This window comes from Pelophylax lessonae, assembly GCF_965119305.1.
Source record: "Pelophylax lessonae genome assembly, chromosome: 9".
NCBI classification, from domain to species: Eukaryota; Metazoa; Chordata; class Amphibia; order Anura; family Ranidae; genus Pelophylax; species Pelophylax lessonae.
In genome coordinates, this window is record NC_138776.1 from 77,120,620 (window position 1) to 77,139,769 (window position 19,150).

Genomic DNA, 19,150 nt, shown 5'->3' on the forward strand with positions numbered 1-19,150 from the left:
ATCCCCCCCCCCCCTCCTGCTGACACCAATGTAGGGGCAAAGTTCCTCCCAATGACACCAATAATAGGACACAGTTCCTCGCAGTGACACCAATTATGAGGGATGATTTTTCCCACCTGATGACACTAATGATGGGGCACAATTCCTCTCACTGACGCTAAAGATGGAGAATTGTTTACTCCCACTGATGCCAGGCATTTTCTACTTCCAATGGCCACAGTACAGCCCCCCTAAAGTCTGAAGGACAAAAAAACTGGCCCATTGTTTAGAAAGTTTAGCGACCCCTGCACTAAGCCACTGTTCAATAGACCTTGACTGGCTTGCTGCATAAAAAAAATATGTGCAGTCACAGTAATCTGATGGAAAAGAAGTTTCTCTTTATGTGAATTTCTATTGAAGCTGCCTAGCTGGGGTACCAAATCCTGGTCCTCCATACAGTACTAATACTTCAGGTATCTATGACGCTGGAAAGCAAATGAGAATATTAACGCTTCTGAGCTATGAGATATTTCAAAGGCATTATTCCCTTTCATGCTCTAGCTGGGTATGTAAATCCTTGGCAGAAGGGACAGCTAATGGTCCTCTCATCTCATTAATCTCCCATGAGATCTCTTTGCTTATCAAATCCCGACGCCTTTATAAATACTTATTCTGTTTATGGCTGAGGACTGGACTCCAAGTTTACGTTAGGTTGAAGCTGGGATCAGCTCATGTGCAAATGGAAAATGTTACCCTTTCTTAAGAGACGTCGGCTGCCTTATACAACATGAATGAGCCTGACGGCTGATCTCTGTGCTAGGGCTTTCCAGCATTGCCAGGGGCTTTTCCTATTAAAATCGCGGCTTTCCGTTCATTATATGTGGCTTTATAATAAGCCAGAATGCTGCAGGAGGACAATGAATCTTTCATACCTGCTATGGAAAAATATATATTAATGCCATATTTTACACCCGCCACTGCAGGAAGTGTACCAGTACATCAAGCATCTGCGGTAATTTGGGGTTCCTATAGAGACATTTTCTTAAATAGCAATGCTTAAGGGCAATATCTCTAAATTTTCAATCATTATACCCAATTATTATATCCCATAAGATGTTAGGAAATTTAATTTACAGGCCAGTTTTTCCTTTGCATTAAAAATAATGAGTACACATTTGTTTTTAAAAAATAAAAATGAACAGCAAAGTTGCTTTCCTAATTGGGTGGCCTGATCCCATACTAATTGAAGTGGGCTTAATATTTAAAATGACACCTTATGTAATTTTAAAGAGCACATGGCAACAATGCTGAAGAACATTTTTTTTATTTTAAAAAAGTACCTTTCCTGCTGTGAATGAAATATACTGCTTTAAGCAACATTGTATCTCGAACTAGCTAGGCAAGAATCACATGGCCTCCGTGTGCCAGGTGCATTTTAACGGGTTTGTTAAGAAATAAGAGAAAAAAAAGGCTACAATATTTTCTGGTGTTCTGTGAAAGTAATCAGTTCCGGCATCCCTTATGCTCATTAATCATCTCTGCTAGTCAAATATGAACTAAGAAAGGGAGCATATACCTATAAAGGGATGCTAATGATACTTTTTTGATATTCTTTCCTAGGTAGAGATTCCTATGGCTTTAGGCAACTTTATTTGGAGAAAGGAGAACATTTAGACTGGAAAGCTACTTGGTCATCTAAAACCCTAAAGCCCTTTTAATAACATGAATATAACTGCAGTACTGTCATACTAGACTAGACTCTACTACACAATCAATATGTAAATGGATGCTTATGTGTAGTAACCGGGCTCTATCTCTTGGTCTTCTAACAGGTTGTCCTCCTCTGGGGTTGGAAACCCTAAAGGTAACAGACTTTCAACTACATGCTTCAACGGTGAAACGTTATGGTCTTGGAGCTCATAGGGGGCGCCTCAATATCCAGGTACATTTCTATTTCTATTGATGTTACATTTTTGGGATAATACAGCTCTTTTCTTTAAAGGGGTGGAATGCATAGTGGGATATGTAGTCTCACATAGATTTATCTCTTTCTCTCTGTAGTGCCATGATGTGGTCGGGAAAAGTATGATTTAACACAGTGGTGCTGTAATTGTGACAGTCCCCGCTTTTTGGAGACCTTGTATCACAATTAAAGTACTTTTGTAGCTCATTTCAAGTTGAGGGAAGGATTTCAGGAATCGCTCTAGGAAGTGCTGGAATGCTTATATGTACAGCATGTACATGTGGCCAGATTACCGAGACCTGAAATCTGCTGGGAAGGGGCGGCTTACAGACATTTAGAATCAACTGGACCACTATTTAGTTACATGGTTAGTTAAGTTAAAAAAAGACACAAGTTAATCTAATTCAACTAATAGAATAAATAACTAGAACCTCCATAAGTATGCCCTCCAAATGACCAATCCTATACCCACAGTTGATCTAGAGGAAAGCAAAAGAACTAACAAAAGCATGGCCCTTCCCAACCTTCTAAAACATGATTTTCTTGACCTCTCGAAAATGGATCCTTGGGGTAATGGAAGTTTACCCAGGGCTAGAATCGGCCGTGAGTTAGGTGGGCCACCTGGACTTGTGGGCTCAGGACAGCTACCTCTTTTGCCCATGTGGAGGGTATATATCTCAAGGGATGCCAGCGCTGCTCTTTTTGATATAACTGTATAAAGAAATCCCCATGTTCGTCAAAGTAATTGGAAATTTAAACTGGCAGCAATTTGATGAATACAGCTCTGAAAAGATTGATTCCTCTCTGATAAATATGTGATAGATGCACAGTTGCTTCAGTATTGAAAAAAAGATCTCTGCTGTGCTTTATAGACATACTAAAGCTGACCACGCGTTTGGCAATTTGATAAAGCAAACTTTCTTTGCCATTTTGTGTTGAAATTGCAAAGCAGTTGAAGACATTAAATGGTGGTTGTGACCGATTGCAAAGATCAAAATTGCTCCAAATGTACACGGCTGAAAAATTCTATTATTTTTCAAGAAATTGCTTTAGTTTTTTTTTACCATTTCAATTCCATTTCAATTTGATCTTTCAATAAACTGTATAGACGCTGCCAGTTTTTTTCTCGGTTTTGACGTCACAATCAACTAAATTCTGGTGCTCAATCTCATTGGTGGCAGAATGTTTTGTTTCTGGTGATTGCCACCAAATTTGTGATAACTGATAGTTTGAAAGTGGTTGAAATTAACTGAAAATTGCAATATGTATGGCAAGCCTAAAAGTGGCCAGATATGTCTTTCAAAGAATCATGGGATATCTGACTGTTCTCACTTGTGCTGGGACCTGCTGTAGTTCACTTTGACGATTTACATGATGAATAAATCCATCTAGTCCAGTGTTTCTCAACTCCAGTCCTCATGGCACACTAGCAGGCCAGGTTTGCAAGAAAACTGAAATACATCACAGGTGATATCATTTGCTGCTCAGTGATTGCAGTATTTTAGTTTGCATCTCCCCAAGGTAATACTATAAAATCTCGCCTGTTAGTGTGCGGACCGGAGTTGAGAAACACTGATCTAGTCCATCATATAGATCGTTTCTTAAAAAAATAAATAAAAAAAATAGAGAATCTTGGTACCTGATTGATTCAATGGTAATTATTGCCACCCTTGGGGTGTATTGAACAGTGCTCACCCATGCATTGCATTGGGCTGTTGATTTTAGGGTGGGGCAGGACCATTTTGGGCCTCCCTTTGATCAGCCATAGAAAGTCAAGACCCAAACTTCTCCAAGCGGTTTTCCATGTACCTGCTGTTACACCTGCTCTTGTTTTGTTACACAAATATATTGGCGCTTTTCCACTGCATGGAACAGAGCGCTTTTCCACTGCTGGTACCACATGGTATGGTGTAGGAACGGTTCAGTACGGTACGGCGGCGCTTTTCCACTGCATGGAACCGAACGGTACGGCTCTCAAAAACAGTACCACCTCGATTGTGGTTCCAAGAGGTACCATACCCGGTACTGTATGGGGTGGAGAATCCCACCCACCCCATTGTTATCCCACCCACTTAACTTTAGTACTACTTTAGTGGAAAAGCAAACCATACCGTACCGTACCGAACCGTTCCAACACCGTACCATGCGGTACCAGCAGTGGAAAAGCAAACCGGGCCAAGCAGGGCCGAGTAGAGCCGAGCCGGTACTTGCAGTGGAAAAATGCCATATAAGTGACAGTATTGACTACGATAATGTTTCCAGCACACAGAACAATTTGACCCAGTGTTTAAGATCAGCAATTGTCTCTCAGCTGTCCCTGGTTACAATGGGCTGTCTGAGGATTTGAAGATTTGTCCCTGAAAAGTTCTGCCCGTGACAATAACCCTAATTTTTTTTTCCTAGCCAGCTCTACCATAAAATTAATCTATTGTGTTTGTTATGTTAAATTCTCATCATCATGTTTTCTTGGCTTCTTCTTTTAATTCCTAATATAAGCAGCATGAAAAAGCAAAAATAATTGTTCACTTTGTTTAATATACTGTATAGTGATTTGACGTTTTCCAAGAAGCTCAAATACACAGCTCAGCTACAAAGTGCTCCGAGTAATTATTTCTAAATACTGACAGCTAAGTGATTGCCAATAAAGCTGGAAAATGTTGCAAACCTTAGAGCAGGGCTCTCCAGACTTTTGAAATAAAGGGCCAGTTTACTGTCTTTCAAATTTTAGGATGGCCCTATTGTGGCCAGTGGGAGTAGAAAATGTCCTGGCATCAGTGGGATGAAGCAATGTCCCATCTTTGATGTCATTGGCAGGAACAGCACCCCATCGTTGGTGTCAAATGAAGTCATTGTGCCCCATAGTTGGTGTCATTGGGAGTATTTGTGCCCTATCCTTAGTGTTAGTGGGCAGAAAAGTATCCCATTGTTGGTGTCAGTGACAGAAAGTATGCTCTATTGTTGGTTAGTGCCCCAAGGGTGGGATAAAGGCAGGAAAAGACTGCATCTGGACCCCAGGCCGCAGTTTGGAGACCACTGCTTTAGATACTAATGTCCTATGTAGGGGTAGTTTTATGCTGTCTATACACTTAAAGAATGGGTCACCCAATCTGTATAAGGTCAAGTTAACACTATAGTAGAATGCTTTTTTTTCTGTAGAAGAAAAACACAGCTCTCTTCAAGGGCACACAGAAAACAATGGCTTTCCATACGCCCCGTTGGCACTTCCACACTGTGGGGCGTAGTGGTGCATAAAAAGGCAGACGTATTGCATTTTTCTGTACTGCTCCACAACTGTTTGTGTGTCCATGTATTTCTACAGTAGATTGTCAAAAGTATTGGGATGCTTGCCTTTACACACACATGAACTATAATGGCATTCCAGTCTTAGTCTAAAGGGTTCAATATTGAGTTGGCCCACCTATTGTAGCTATACCAGCTTCAACCCTTCTGGGAAGGCTGTCCACAAGGGTTAGGAGTGTGTCTATGGGAATGCTTGACCATTCTTCCAGAAGCACATTTGTGAGGTCAGACACTGATGTTGGTCAAGAAGTCCTGGCTTGCAGTCTCCGCTTTAATCCATCCCGAAGGTGTTCTATCGGGTTGAAGTCAGAACTCTGTGCAGGCCAGTCAAGTTCCTGCACCCCAAACTCACTCATCCACACTATATCTCCAAAAGTATTGGGCCACCCCTTCAAATAATTTATTGGAGGGGGGATTATGGTGTGGGGTTGTGTTTCAGGGGTTGGGATTGGCTCCTTAGTTCCAGTGAAGGGAACTCTTAAGGTATCAGCATACCAAGACATTTTAGACAATTTCAGGCTCCCGATATTGTGGGAACAGGGGATGGCCCCTTCCTGTTCCAACATAACTGAGCACCAGTGCACAAAGCAAGGTCCATAAAGACATTGATGAGTGAGTTTGGGGTGCAGGAACCTGACTGGCCTGTACAGAGTCCTGACCTCAACCCAATAGAACACCTTTGGGATGAATTAAAGTGGAAATTGCGAGACAGGCCTTGTCCAACATCAGAGCCTGACCTCACAAATTTGCTTCTGGAAGAATGGTTAAACACACTCCTAAACCTTGTGGACAGCCTTCCCAGAAGTGTCAAAGCTGTTATAGCTGCAAAGGGTGGGCCAACTCATTATTGAACCCTATGGATTAAGACTGGGATGCCATTAAAGTTAACGTGTGTGTAAAGGCATGCGTCCCAATACTTTTGACAATATAGTGTATGTACGGAAGCTGAGCTGCTGTTCATAGAAGTTAATGAAATGTCACTTTGTGACATTCCATTACATTTTTGAAAAGAAAAAGGGAATGAGGTACCTTGCATTAAAAATACAAGGCACAGCTTCCCAGCTGCGATCACTACCTGGAGAGAAAAACTGAACATTTTTCCCTCCAAGAAGTGTGAACTGGCCCTTAGGCTTGATCTTGATTGCTCCTATCTTGTGTATGGCCACATCTGCTCATTGTAATTGTTTGCTGTCCCTGCTAACCCTCAGGATTGTTTGAAGAACTAAAGAAAGTGCCGATGCCTTTATTGCATTAGCAGATGTTCCACTTTCTCTGAAAAATATACTCATGATAATTGAGAACATGCATGCATAGACCAAAAATTATCCTTTTTGCCCCAGTATTCAGATTATGCATGATCATCGTCATCACGCTCAAACCAATTATATCTAAATGTTGACCGCTAATAAAGGTAGTAATCAGATTATGCACAAGCATTTTCTTTAGTTGGAAATTCGTCTTAGTGAATAAGATATGGGATAAGTGGAATGGAATGATATGGGAAGTTGCATTGTATGGGAGCACTTTTTGCCTTAGGTTGGCATTGGTACAGTATTTGCTGAGATAATAAGTTTGAACACTACTAAATTCAAATGTGCTCCTTTTGCACAGGCAGGGGTAAATGAGAATGATCTGTACGATGGTGCTTGGTGCGCTGGGAGAAATGATCTGCAGCAATGGCTAGAAGTAGACGCTCGAAGACTTACCAAATTTACAGGGGTCATTACTCAAGGCCGGAACTCGCTGTGGCTGTGAGTATACAATTCTCTTCATCTATAAGTTCCCAGAATGTACCAAACTAGATAATTCTCCTACATCAAACACCAGTTTCTATGGCTACCATGCTAATTATTATTTATTCTCTAATTATGCCGTTTGCAGGAGGGAATAGTAACCCGTATTATGCCTTTACATTCCTCTATAAATACACTTTGCTACCTGTTACTGACCTGCCTCAGGCTGTTCTATGGCATGCAGGGTGTAGTGAATCAATTCACGGATCAGAATAGTTCCACTTCTGGGACTCACTGCCAAGATCCATTGGCTTCAGCTGGAGTCTGGAGATAATGACTGTACCGTTATCCCACATCTCATCTTGTCTTCCTGAAATATCGTGTTCCTGGCCCCATTAACTCCACTGTTGCAGTGGGACTATACAGATTAAACTGTTATGTCATATTTATCCTATTTAGGGAAGAAGATAATGCTTGTGCCTAGGACTCAACAATATGTTAAGTCCAAATACAAGTGCCATAAAGTGAATTTTCTACACTAACTGAAAATTATCCAATACCACTTTGAACTCCTTCCTGCATGTGAGTGAGCAGACTTCAGTTGCTTAAAGCCACACTCTGGGCAACTAAAAAGCTATCCCTTACAGTAGGTATGTGCTCACACTGCAAGAGTTAATAGCTCTTTTTGTTTAGGGGAGAGGAGAAACATATTTACTTACCTCATCCTCCGCTTCCTCAACATATGCCACACTCAGGCAGTGGACTGTTCCTTGGTGTCATCACCTCTGATATAGGGTTTGAACCATGCCTTGGTCTTGATGACGTTAGGATCCTAGACCGTTAGAGCGTTGGAGAGAGTAAAAATGTGGAGCATCAGCTAGGTACATTTTCATTTTTTTGTTCCCCTAGACCTAAACTAGCAGATAACTCTTGCAGTACGGGTGCAGCTCCATTACAAGGGATCATTTCTTTAATTGCCTGGAGTTGGGCTTTAACAACACATACATTACAAGGTCTTCTTCATGCACTTTATATATTGTACAATGTCTATAACGAAAGTATTGCAAAAATGAGCCAAATTTATGTTATTAAGTTACATTGGTCATTCAAATTCATATCTGGTAGAGTAACTTTTCATCTATAGTAACTCCTATTCTTCTTTTTCATTACAAATAAATAATGGATTCCAAGCAGAAGCAATATGCCATCATTGAGTTCTTTATAGAGGAGGGGCAGGGCCGGTTTTAGACAAAGTGTGGCCCTGGGCAAACCTAAAAGTGGGGCCCCAAATTTTCTTATATTCTTCCAAAAATATTGGCGCATTTAATCAATTTAGCCAAATAAAACATACAACTACATAAAAATATGCTTTAATTAAATAACATTAAATTAATTATAATCATAATCATTATAATCACATCAATTATAATATTCTATTATGTTTACTGCTCCTCACCCAGATCTATTATAAGTAGGCCTGGGTGAGGAGCAGCAGAGCCATATAAAGAACATACACAGCTCTGCACATAGTGCTACTCATTTACACTAAATAGAAAGCCCCAGGGCAACAAATATAGAATAAAAACTCTAATACTATCACCAATGACGGATTACACTGTAAAAAAATTGCGTGACTTAACAAACAATCATTAGGTTGGTTGAAAAATGACCAGCGTGTCCCCATCAATGCACAGTGACCAGCATGTCCCCCATCAATGCACAGTGACCAGCATGTCCCCCATCAATGCACAGTGACCAGCATGTCCCCCATCAATGCACAGTGTCCAGCATGTCCCCCACCAATGCACAGTGTCCAGAATGCCCCCATTCAATGCACAGTGACCAGCATGTCCCCCACCAATGCACAGTGACCAGCATGTCCCCCATCAATGCACAGTGTCCAGAATGCCCCCATTCAATGCACAGTGACCAGCATGTCCCCCATCAATGCACAGTGTCCAGCATGTCCCCCACCAATGCACAGTGTCCAGCATGTCCCCCATCAATGCACAGTGACCAGCATGTCCCCCATCAATGCACAGTGACCAGCATGTCCCCCATCAATGCATAGTGACCAGCATGTCCCCCATCAATGCACAGTGACCAGCATGTCCCCCATCAATGCACAGTGACCAGCATGTCCCCCATAAATGCACAGTGTCCAGCATGTCCCCCATAAATGCACAGTGTCCAGCATGTCCCCCATTAATGCACAGTGTCCAGCATGTCCCCCATCAATGCACAGTGACCAGCATGTCCCCCATCAATGCACAGTGTCCAGCATGCCCCCAATCAATGCACAGTGACCAGCAAGTCCCCCATCAATGCACAGTGACCAGCATGTCCCCCATCAATGCACAGTGACCAGCATGTCCCCCATCAATGCACAGTGACCAGCATGTCCCCCATCAATGCACAGTGACCAGCATGTCCCCCATCAATGCACAGTGACCAGCATGTCCCCCACCAATGCACAGTGACCAGCATGTCCCCCATCAATGCACAGTGTCCAGCATGTCCCCCATCAATGCACAGTGTCCAGCATGTCCCCCATCAATGCACAGTGTCCAGCATGTCCCCCATCAATGCACAGTGTCCAGCATGTCCACCATCAATGCACAGTGACCTGACCAGCATAGCATGCCCCCCATCAATGCACAGTGACCAGCATGTCCCCCATCAATGCACAGTGTCCAGCATGTCCACCATCAATGCACAGTGACCTGACCAGCATGTTTTAAACAACAAAAGGAATGACCGCACTTCCGATAAGTTTCAAGAAAGGAGTGTCTTTATTCCACATCAATCGAATTGGCAAGTACAGATACACACTGTGAGTGCAGGACAATCGGTGGACGCGTTTCACGACTGGATGTGTCGCTTATTCATCATGGGTGATGAATAAGCGACACATCCAGTCGTGAAACGCGTCCACCGATTGTCCTGCACTCACAGTGTGTATCTGTACTTGCCAATTCGATTGATGTGGAATAAAGACACTCCTTTCTTGAAACTTATCGGAAGTGCGGTCATTCCTTTTGTTGTTTGAAGCTATCCTGGATTGCGGATCCGACTGGCACCTGATTCCAGCCTCACCTGGAGCGGTCTTCCCTGTTTGGATTCTGCTGACCAGCATGTTCCCATTCAATGCAAAGTGACCAGCACAGCATGCCCCCCATCAATGCACAGTGACCTGACCAGCATAGCATGCCCCCCATCAATGCACAGTGACCTGACCAGCATGTTCCCATCAATGCACAGTGACCTGACCAGCATAGCATGCCCCCCATCAATGCACAGTGACCTGACCAGCATGTTCCCATCAATGCACAGTGACCTGACCAGCATGTCCCCCATCAATGCACAGTGACCTGACCAGCATGTCCCCCATCAATGCACAGTGACCTGACCAGCATGTCCCGACTCCCTGGTGACCATGCTGCTCGGGAGTCGACTTCTTCCTCCTCCATGGCGTCGCGACTCGGTCGGACCGGTGTCCTCCGACCGGACACTGGACTATTTTTCCTCCATGCGCGCCGCCCACTGCCTCTTCTCTGATGGCGGGTGGGAAGGTGACGTCGGGACGGGGGGGGGGGGATAGGTAGTAGTGAATGATCAGCTCTGAAGGGGATCGCATATTGGGATGGGGGGGATCACAGTGTTGTGTTGAATTTGGGGGGAGATCATATATTGGTGGGGTGGGGCAGTGCTGAATCGTCAGCCCCGAGTGTCAGTGGTGAATTGTGTGTTGGGGAATGAGAGCAGTATTGAATTTGGGGGAGATCACATTTTGTGGGGTGTAAGGGGGGGGTGACACAGCAGTGGTGAATTTGATGGGGGATCACATATTAGGGTGGGGGGGTGTCAGTGGTGAATTGTGTGGTTTTGGGGGGGCTACACCACCATTGTATCATAACCCCCCGCACACAATTCACCGCTGATCTCCTCACCAAATTCACCACTGCTTTGTCATTCCCTCCGAATGACAAAGCAGTGGTGAATTTGGTGAGGAGATCAACGGTGAATTGTGTGTGGGGGAGTATGATACAATAGTAGTGATTGGTGAATTTGGTGGGGAGATCACATGTTGGGGTGGGGGGGGTGTCAGTGGTGAAATGTGTGGGGTATGACACAGCAGTGGTGAATTTGGTGAGATTACATATTGGTGGGGGTGTCAGTGGTGGTAAGGGGGGGGGGATGACACAGCAGTGGTGAATTTTGTGGGGAAATCACATATTGGTAGGGGGTTTGTGCCACAGACCCCTACCAATATGTGATTTCCCCACAAGATTCACCACCGCTGTGTCACCCCCCCCCCCCCCCTTACCACCACTGACACCCCCACCAACATGTGATCTCCCCACCAAAGTCAGCACTGCTGTGTCACACCCCCACCCCCGACACCACACAATTCACCACAGAGTCTGAGTCTAAAAAAAGTCACAGAGTCTAAAAAAAAAAGCAATTCCAGAGAGAGAGAGGTTGGAATTGCTTTGACAAAATTTGTTTCCCACCATATTAAGGGCTGCTTCCAAAGCCTATGTAGCACACTGACCTGACACCCCCCTCCACCCTCCCCTTGCTACTGTGCTTCAGAATCGGAACTTACACAGATAAGCACAGTAGCAGAGCAGCAGACTCTTATCTCCATTCTCCTGCACGAACTTCACAGAAGCACAGTAGCAGCCAGCAGAGCAGACTGTAAATCTCCACCTACCTGTCACAACCTGTGGGTGGCTGCCGGCTGGGCAGGCTGAGAGATGTCTTCCGCTCTCTTCTCTCTCTGCTCTCTGGCTGCCCCCCGCGGCGGGAACGTGTGGCCCCGCCCCTCAGCTGAGCAAGAGTGTGTAGGCACCTCCAGGGACAGACTGCTGTGGGGCCCCCCCCCCCTCAACCACGGGGCCTCGGGCAGTGCCCGACTGCCCGAATGATCAGTCTTCCCCTTGCCCGCCTGCATATAGTGTCACGCTGCCTCCGCTCCGCTGACAGGGGGCGGCTGGGGGCCCCTGGACACTCGGGGCCCTGGTCAGTTGCCCAGTTTGCCCCCCCTAACGCCGGCCCTGAGGAGGGGTGTAGGCTGTCCAACATCCATAAGAAGGCTACAGAATGTTTATGGAGATGACATCATTGGCAGTGTGCACAGATGGATAAAAAAGTGTAAAGAAGGGAAAATCGGAATTGAAGACAGGCCACGTAGTGGGAGTCCATCACTGTAGCCACTGATACGAATCGTCAGCGAGTGGATCTCAATGATGGCATGTTGTTTCTGCTTAGAATTCATTATTTACCTGCAATGAAAAAAGAAGTTACAATAGAAGAGGAGTTACTCCTCCAGAATGTAAAATTTGAATGTAAGTTAATAAAAAAAGTTCTGTCCACATTTGGTACAGCCCCCATACATTCACATCAGCTTATTGTACAATGTAAAGTCCCTATTTCACATGCATGCTAGGACTAATATAAGAAGAATCCAATTAACCTACAAGCATATCATTGGAATATGGAAGGAAACCTACACAAGCAGAGGAAAAAAATGCAAATTACATGCAAGGAGTAACTTCATTGGGATTCCAACCAAGAACCCTAGGGCTGCAATGCAGAAGTGCTAACCACTAAGCCACCATGCTGCCCATGGCCCTAGGCAAGAACACTAAAACATATAAAAATACCTAAATACCATGTTCATAATCCCTTACAGTCTAAAAACAGATGAATAGAAGCAAGATGTAAGAGATGACATTGTTATCTATGGGACACATAATTATTGCATTAGTCACAACAGCACCTTTGTAATTAGAGATTGTAAGGTTTTTAATCAATATGGCGATCAGAAGTCCAACAGTTAGAACAAAAGTTTTAAGTATTTGAGTCATTATGTAACAACCACTACAACTTTGTTCCATTTATATCAATGAGAGGCACTCTGTGGAGGAAGTAGTCAGTAACAGTCCAAGAGACCCAGTAGTGTCCATACAAACAGATCCTGATCTGGACTATTAAGGGAGCGTGGGTGGACTGGTGACATATGGTGACCACAGACCCAAGCCAGAACACACATCATAATACGGTACCGCACACTATACCCAACACACAGCATTACGCACCATACCTAGTACTGCAGTACCATTACTGTACATTACCCAATGCTTTTTACATCCTATTACTAAAGATTAACATGCTATTGAGCACTTTCCAACCACTGTGCATCAACTCTTTACTGTGCAATCCTCAAAGCACATTAACCTTTTGTTTTGCCTCTTCCATTCAATGTACATTACCACTTTTCTGTGCAACCTGCAGTCACTGCACACTCCTGCTTACTGTACTCTTTCTAGTCATTTTAATTAAACATTTATTTTTCACTTTCCATTTAATATACATTTTTCGTCTAGTATGCAACCTCTGTCACTGGTTGCCCACTCATTATGGCATCATTTTCTTGCATTGTACATTACCCGTTTATTGTCCACTTCACATTCAATGTAAATAAAACCTTTACAGCCAACATTAATCATACACTTTACATGTACTATACATTATGCATCACATTGTTACTCCACACTTATTGGCATTATACACTTTGCTTTACAATGTATATATTTATACTCAAAAAGAACAAACCCTGCGCCCCCGTGGGACACCAGCAGCTGACTCAAAACACTGGACAGTTTGAAAAGATTATATACACACATGAGTAGCACTAGTTATTTACAACACAAGAACATATAGAGTCCATATGAAATATGCACAATGATGCAGATTGCAAGGTATGCAGATCAGTAGATTCTTCACCCAGGTGCTTGATAAAATATAAACGTGACAAGCCCAGCCACCACACACTGACTCTTACCAACTGGCTAGAGATGTACAGCAGTAAGCAGTTAAGGGACAGCTAAACCCCATTCACAGACACCAAGCTGCCTAGGGACATCCACTGTTAATGATCACCACCTCCAACCTCCGAACGTGATTATTGGTACTCCACATGAAATAAAAGACCTTGTCCTCCTATGGTATCTCGATTGACAGTCAGCCTCATATATAAGGGGAGACACCAAAAGGAAACAGGCCCACAGTGCAGTATCCTCAGATATTTTATTGATAAAAGTTAGGTATGCACTCACCAAATGTAGAAATATTAAAAGCGTATCTGCATGAAAACACAGACGCTAGACAACGTTCCTCTGGTACCAACCAAAAACATGGTCGACCATCGACTTCCGGGTGTGACATAGATGATGCTTGGCTAGCTCCTTCTGATGCGTTTTGTCATTATGACGTCTTCAGGGGGCATGGTTAAGCATCTGCGTCACATCCTTTTTATAGTCCAAACACATGGGGCTGGAATTAGAGACACCTGCGTGTAACTTCTTGTTCCAGTTTAGAGGATCCTGTGTTTGACACGCAGGTGTCTCTAATTCCAGCCCCGTGTGTTTGGAAGTCGATGCTGTGATAGCCCTGACGTAATGCGTATAGGGGCGGAGCCTGCATGTATGAGACAGCCTGTATATGCACGCACTGCTGAGTGCTGTTAAATGTAAGTGCGTCCATTTATTAATAAAATTTTCTACTAGTCTATACAGAGAGCACTAGATTTTTTTTCCTCATTTATGTACTGTGTCACCTGAGACCGTAAAAGGAATTTTGGATCCCCTTCCCTGTGGATTAAACATCTTAACCCCCTAGTGAGGGTGAAAGCTGTTGTAGACCCAGGGTGATTCTTGGGTCTGTGAATAAGGTGAGAAGCCACGTTTGTTGGTGAAGGGATTCCTGACACATTCACGGAGGTGTTTTACATCTATTGAAATATGGGATTTATTTGATGGACTTTGCTCTCAGTCACTTGATTTTGCACATTTATGATTTGTATTGTTTAAGAACAGCACCAATGTTTCAGACAGTGCGTTTTTCTTTACATATGTAATATTTTGTATATACTTACCCTTCATATATTTATTTATTTGTGCACGTATATATTAATCTACATATATAATACACTGTATTTGGTAGATACTATACAATATACAGTTCACACTGCTGAGCTGTATACATGGTTCTATACAATATACAGTCCACACTGCTGAGCTGTATACATGGTTCTATACAATATACAGTCCACACTGCTGAGCTGTATACATGGTTCTATACAATATACAATCCACACTGCTGAGCTGTATACATGGTCCTATACAATACACAGTCCACAGTGCTGAGCTGTATACATGGTTCTATACAATATACAGTCCACACTGCTGAGCTGTATACATGGTTCTATACAATATACAGTCCACACTGCTGAGCTGTATACATGGTCCTATACAATATACAGTCCACACTGCTGAGCTGTATACATGGTTCTATACAATATACAGTCCACACTGCTGAGCTGTATACATGGTTCTATACAATGTACAGTCCACACTGCTGAGCTGTATACATGGTCCTTTACAATATACAGTCCACACTGCTGAGCTGTATACATGGTTCTATACAATATACAGTCCACACTGCTGAGCTGTATACATGGTTCTATACAATATACAGTCCACACTGCTGAGCTGTATACATGGTTCTATACAATATACAATCCACACTGCTGAGCTGTATACATGGTTCTATACAATGTACAGTCCACACTGCTGAGCTGTATACATGGTTCTATACAATATACAGTCCACACTGCTGAGCTGTATACATGGTTCTATACAATATACAGTCCACACTGCTGAGCTGTATACATGGTTCTATACAATATACAATCCACACTGCTGAGCTGTATACATGGTCCTATACAATACACAGTCCACAGTGCTGAGCTGTATACATGGTTCTATACAATATACAGTCCACACTGCTGAGCTGTATACATGGTTCTATACAATATACAGTCCACACTGCTGAGCTGTATACATGGTTCTATACAATATACAGTCCACACTGCTGAGCTGTATACATGGTTCTATACAATGTACAGTCCACACTGCTGAGCTGTATACATGGTCCTTTACAATATACAGTCCACACTGCTGAGCTGTATACATGGTTCTATACAATATACAGTCCACACTGCTGAGCTGTATACATGGTTCTATACAATATACAGTCCACACTGCTGAGCTGTATACATGGTTCTATACAATATACAGTCCACACTGCTGAGCTGTATACATGGTTCTATACAATATACAGTCCACACTGCTGAGCTGTATACATGGTTCTATACAATATACAATCCACACTGCTGAGCTGTATACATGGTTCTATACAATGTACAGTCCACACTGCTGAGCTGTATACATGGTTCTATACAATATACAGTCCACAGTGCTGAGCTGTATACATGGTTCTATACAATATACAATCCACACTGCTGAGCTGTATACATGGTCCTATACAATACACAGTCCACAGTGCTGAGCTGTATACATGGTTCTATACAATATACAGTCCACAGTGCTGAGCTGTATACATGGTTCTATACAATATACAGTCCACACTGCTGAGCTGTATACATGGTCCTATACAATATACAGTCCACACTGCTGAGCTGTATACATGGTCCTATACAATATACAGTCCACACTGCTGAGCTGTATACATGGTTCTATACAATATACAGTCCACACTGCTGAGCTGTATACATGGTTCTATACAATATACAGTCCACACTGCTGAGCTGTATACATGGTTCTATACAATATACAATCCACACTGCTGAGCTGTATACATGGTTCTATACAATGTACAGTCCACACTGCTGAGCTGTATACATGGTTCTATACAATATACAATCCACACTGCTGAGCTGTATACATGGTCCTATACAATACACAGTTCACAGTGCTGAGCTGTATACATGGTTCTATACAATATACAGTCCACAGTGCTGAGCTGTATACATGGTTCTATACAATATACAGTCCACACTGCTGAGCTGTATACATGGTCCTATACAATATACAGTCCACACTGCTGAGCTGTATACATGGTCCTATACAATATACAGTCCACACTGCTGAGCTGTATACATGGTTCTATACAATATACAGTCCACACTGCTGAGCTGTATACATGGTTCTATACAATATACAGTCCACACTGCTGAGCTGTATACATGGTTCTATACAATATACAGTCCACAGTGCTGAGCTGTATACATGGTTTTATACCATATACAGTCCACACTGCTGAGCTGTATACATAGTCCTATACCATATACAGTCCACACTGCTGAGCTGTATACATGGTTCTATACAATATACAGTCCACACTGCTGAGCTGTATACGTGGTGTTTGGCTCTATACCTTGCACTGAACTGCCTTTTTCTCAAAGGGAAATTTCAAAATGATAGTTTTACAGTCTACCACCAATCTTTTCCAAGGTCTTTACATCTGGTGGTGATTTCTGTTAGCGATTATTTATAATTTGATCCAGAGAACTAGTCTGACTGCCTGGTGAGGTCTGTACGTTTTTTTCCCCTAAAAAGCAATACTGGGTATATTGGTCAGATGGGGTTGTTTTACCTTCCTTTGGGATCCAACTTTTTAGAGTGTGTGGGAAGGTAAACTTGATTGACAGTCTTTATATACAACTAATACCAAGCTAGTATCCGAAAAGGGACAGGTTTTACACTTATGAAGACTTATTTATATTGTTCATCCTAAATGAGAAATATGCAGACTTGTTTATTAAAGATTTATACTTGCCCAGTAATTTAGCTTAATTTGCTGGCCAAACACTGTGCAAATTTCTTTCCTGTAACCAAGGGATGCAGGAAAGGAATTTGCACGATTGACCCCACAGACAGCGTTGACAGGGGAATCGGCAATTGTCTTCTCCTGGCAGGGGGGGTGGGAAGCCGTCCCCGCCAGGAGAAGACGGTTTTTATTGCTATTGGCTATAGAGGCAATAACTGTAATAGAATCCAGCAGACTGGCTGTACCCAAGTTGATCAATCTACTTGGTACATTTAGCCTGCCCATTAATGGTTTAAATCTCCGTCGGTTCCTGTTGAACCAGCGGAGGTCCGAACCATGTATGACCCGCCTAAGGATAACTCTAAGCCCTGGAAGTTGGTAGTGAGGTGTTGCTTGATGTCTGATGGCTGCTGATCTGCAAACTATCTGATGAGCTGGTGATAAGTGATTCTTAAGTGTCCTAATATTGGAGTCTGTAGTGAAAGTTCTCATTTCTCCAGGTCATAGTAGAGCTAGTAGTCAGACTTGTTCTGTAATGTTGAAAACGTTCCGTACCTTCTTCAATTCACTTCCTCAGTGCCAGTGAATGTCAGGAACATACCCCATCATTTATATCCACACAGGTAGAACCTTGATCCAATCATCATAGGATGTGTAGATGTTGATTGTCCAAGAACAGGATGGAAGGTGTGAAAGTTGTGGAACTACCCTGTTCTAGTTATATATTGCCATCCTTCCTATCCCAAAGTCTGCAGGGGGGGTAATTCCTCTATTTCTATGGCTAAAGGTGTGAATTGTTGTCAATTTACCAGGCTAAAGATGTTAAAATGACATTATATATGTCAGACAGATAGTGTTAACCTCCCTGGCGGTATGATTCTTTTGGATTTTAGGTGCTGAAAGCGGTACCATTATTTTGCATGTAATCCTTGTGAATGACCAGCCCAAACCAACTGTATACATTTATTATATACTGTATATATGTATACATATATTATATATATATATTATAGATGTATACAGTTGGTTTGGGCTGGTCATTCACAAGAATTATGTATATATATATATATATATATATATATATATATGTATATAATACATAAAAAGTACAGTAAAACTGCAGGAAAGGGAACTGGGGGGCAAACTATTATGATTTTTTTTTTTTATTTTGAATTGTATCAGTGTGTTTGGTGTGTTTTTACATTCGAATTTGCCGCCGGTTCCACCCCCCTGCGAACGTCACGTCGCAGGATACGGAAGTCGGGGCACGGAGACGATCGGGAGGAAGATCTGCCGCAAGACACCGCCGGGACACATCGCTGGATCCCGGTGACAAGGTAAGTAACCTCTCTTACAGGATCCAGCGATGCTTCTGGCGGTACCCCGAGTCACGCTCGGGAATACCGCTAAGAAGGTTAAAGGCCCCCACACCTGTTTAAGGATGATTATTCTAAACTGGTGTAGGTGGGCTCTTCCA

The 19,150-nt window shown here is 42.9% G+C and overlaps 1 protein-coding gene across 2 annotated transcripts in view; it reads left to right on the forward strand.

The window, feature by feature from the left end:
* CPXM2 (carboxypeptidase X, M14 family member 2) overlaps positions 1-19,150 on the forward strand; it is a 163,432-nt gene that overhangs the window by 42,559 nt on the left and 101,723 nt on the right. For both annotated transcript variants that reach the window (XM_082267448.1, XM_082267447.1), the window contains 2 exons: positions 1,812-1,921; positions 6,854-6,993. In XM_082267448.1, the coding sequence (XP_082123574.1) occupies positions 1,812-1,921; positions 6,854-6,993 (250 nt within the window). The remainder of the gene's footprint in view (positions 1-1,811; positions 1,922-6,853; positions 6,994-19,150) is intronic.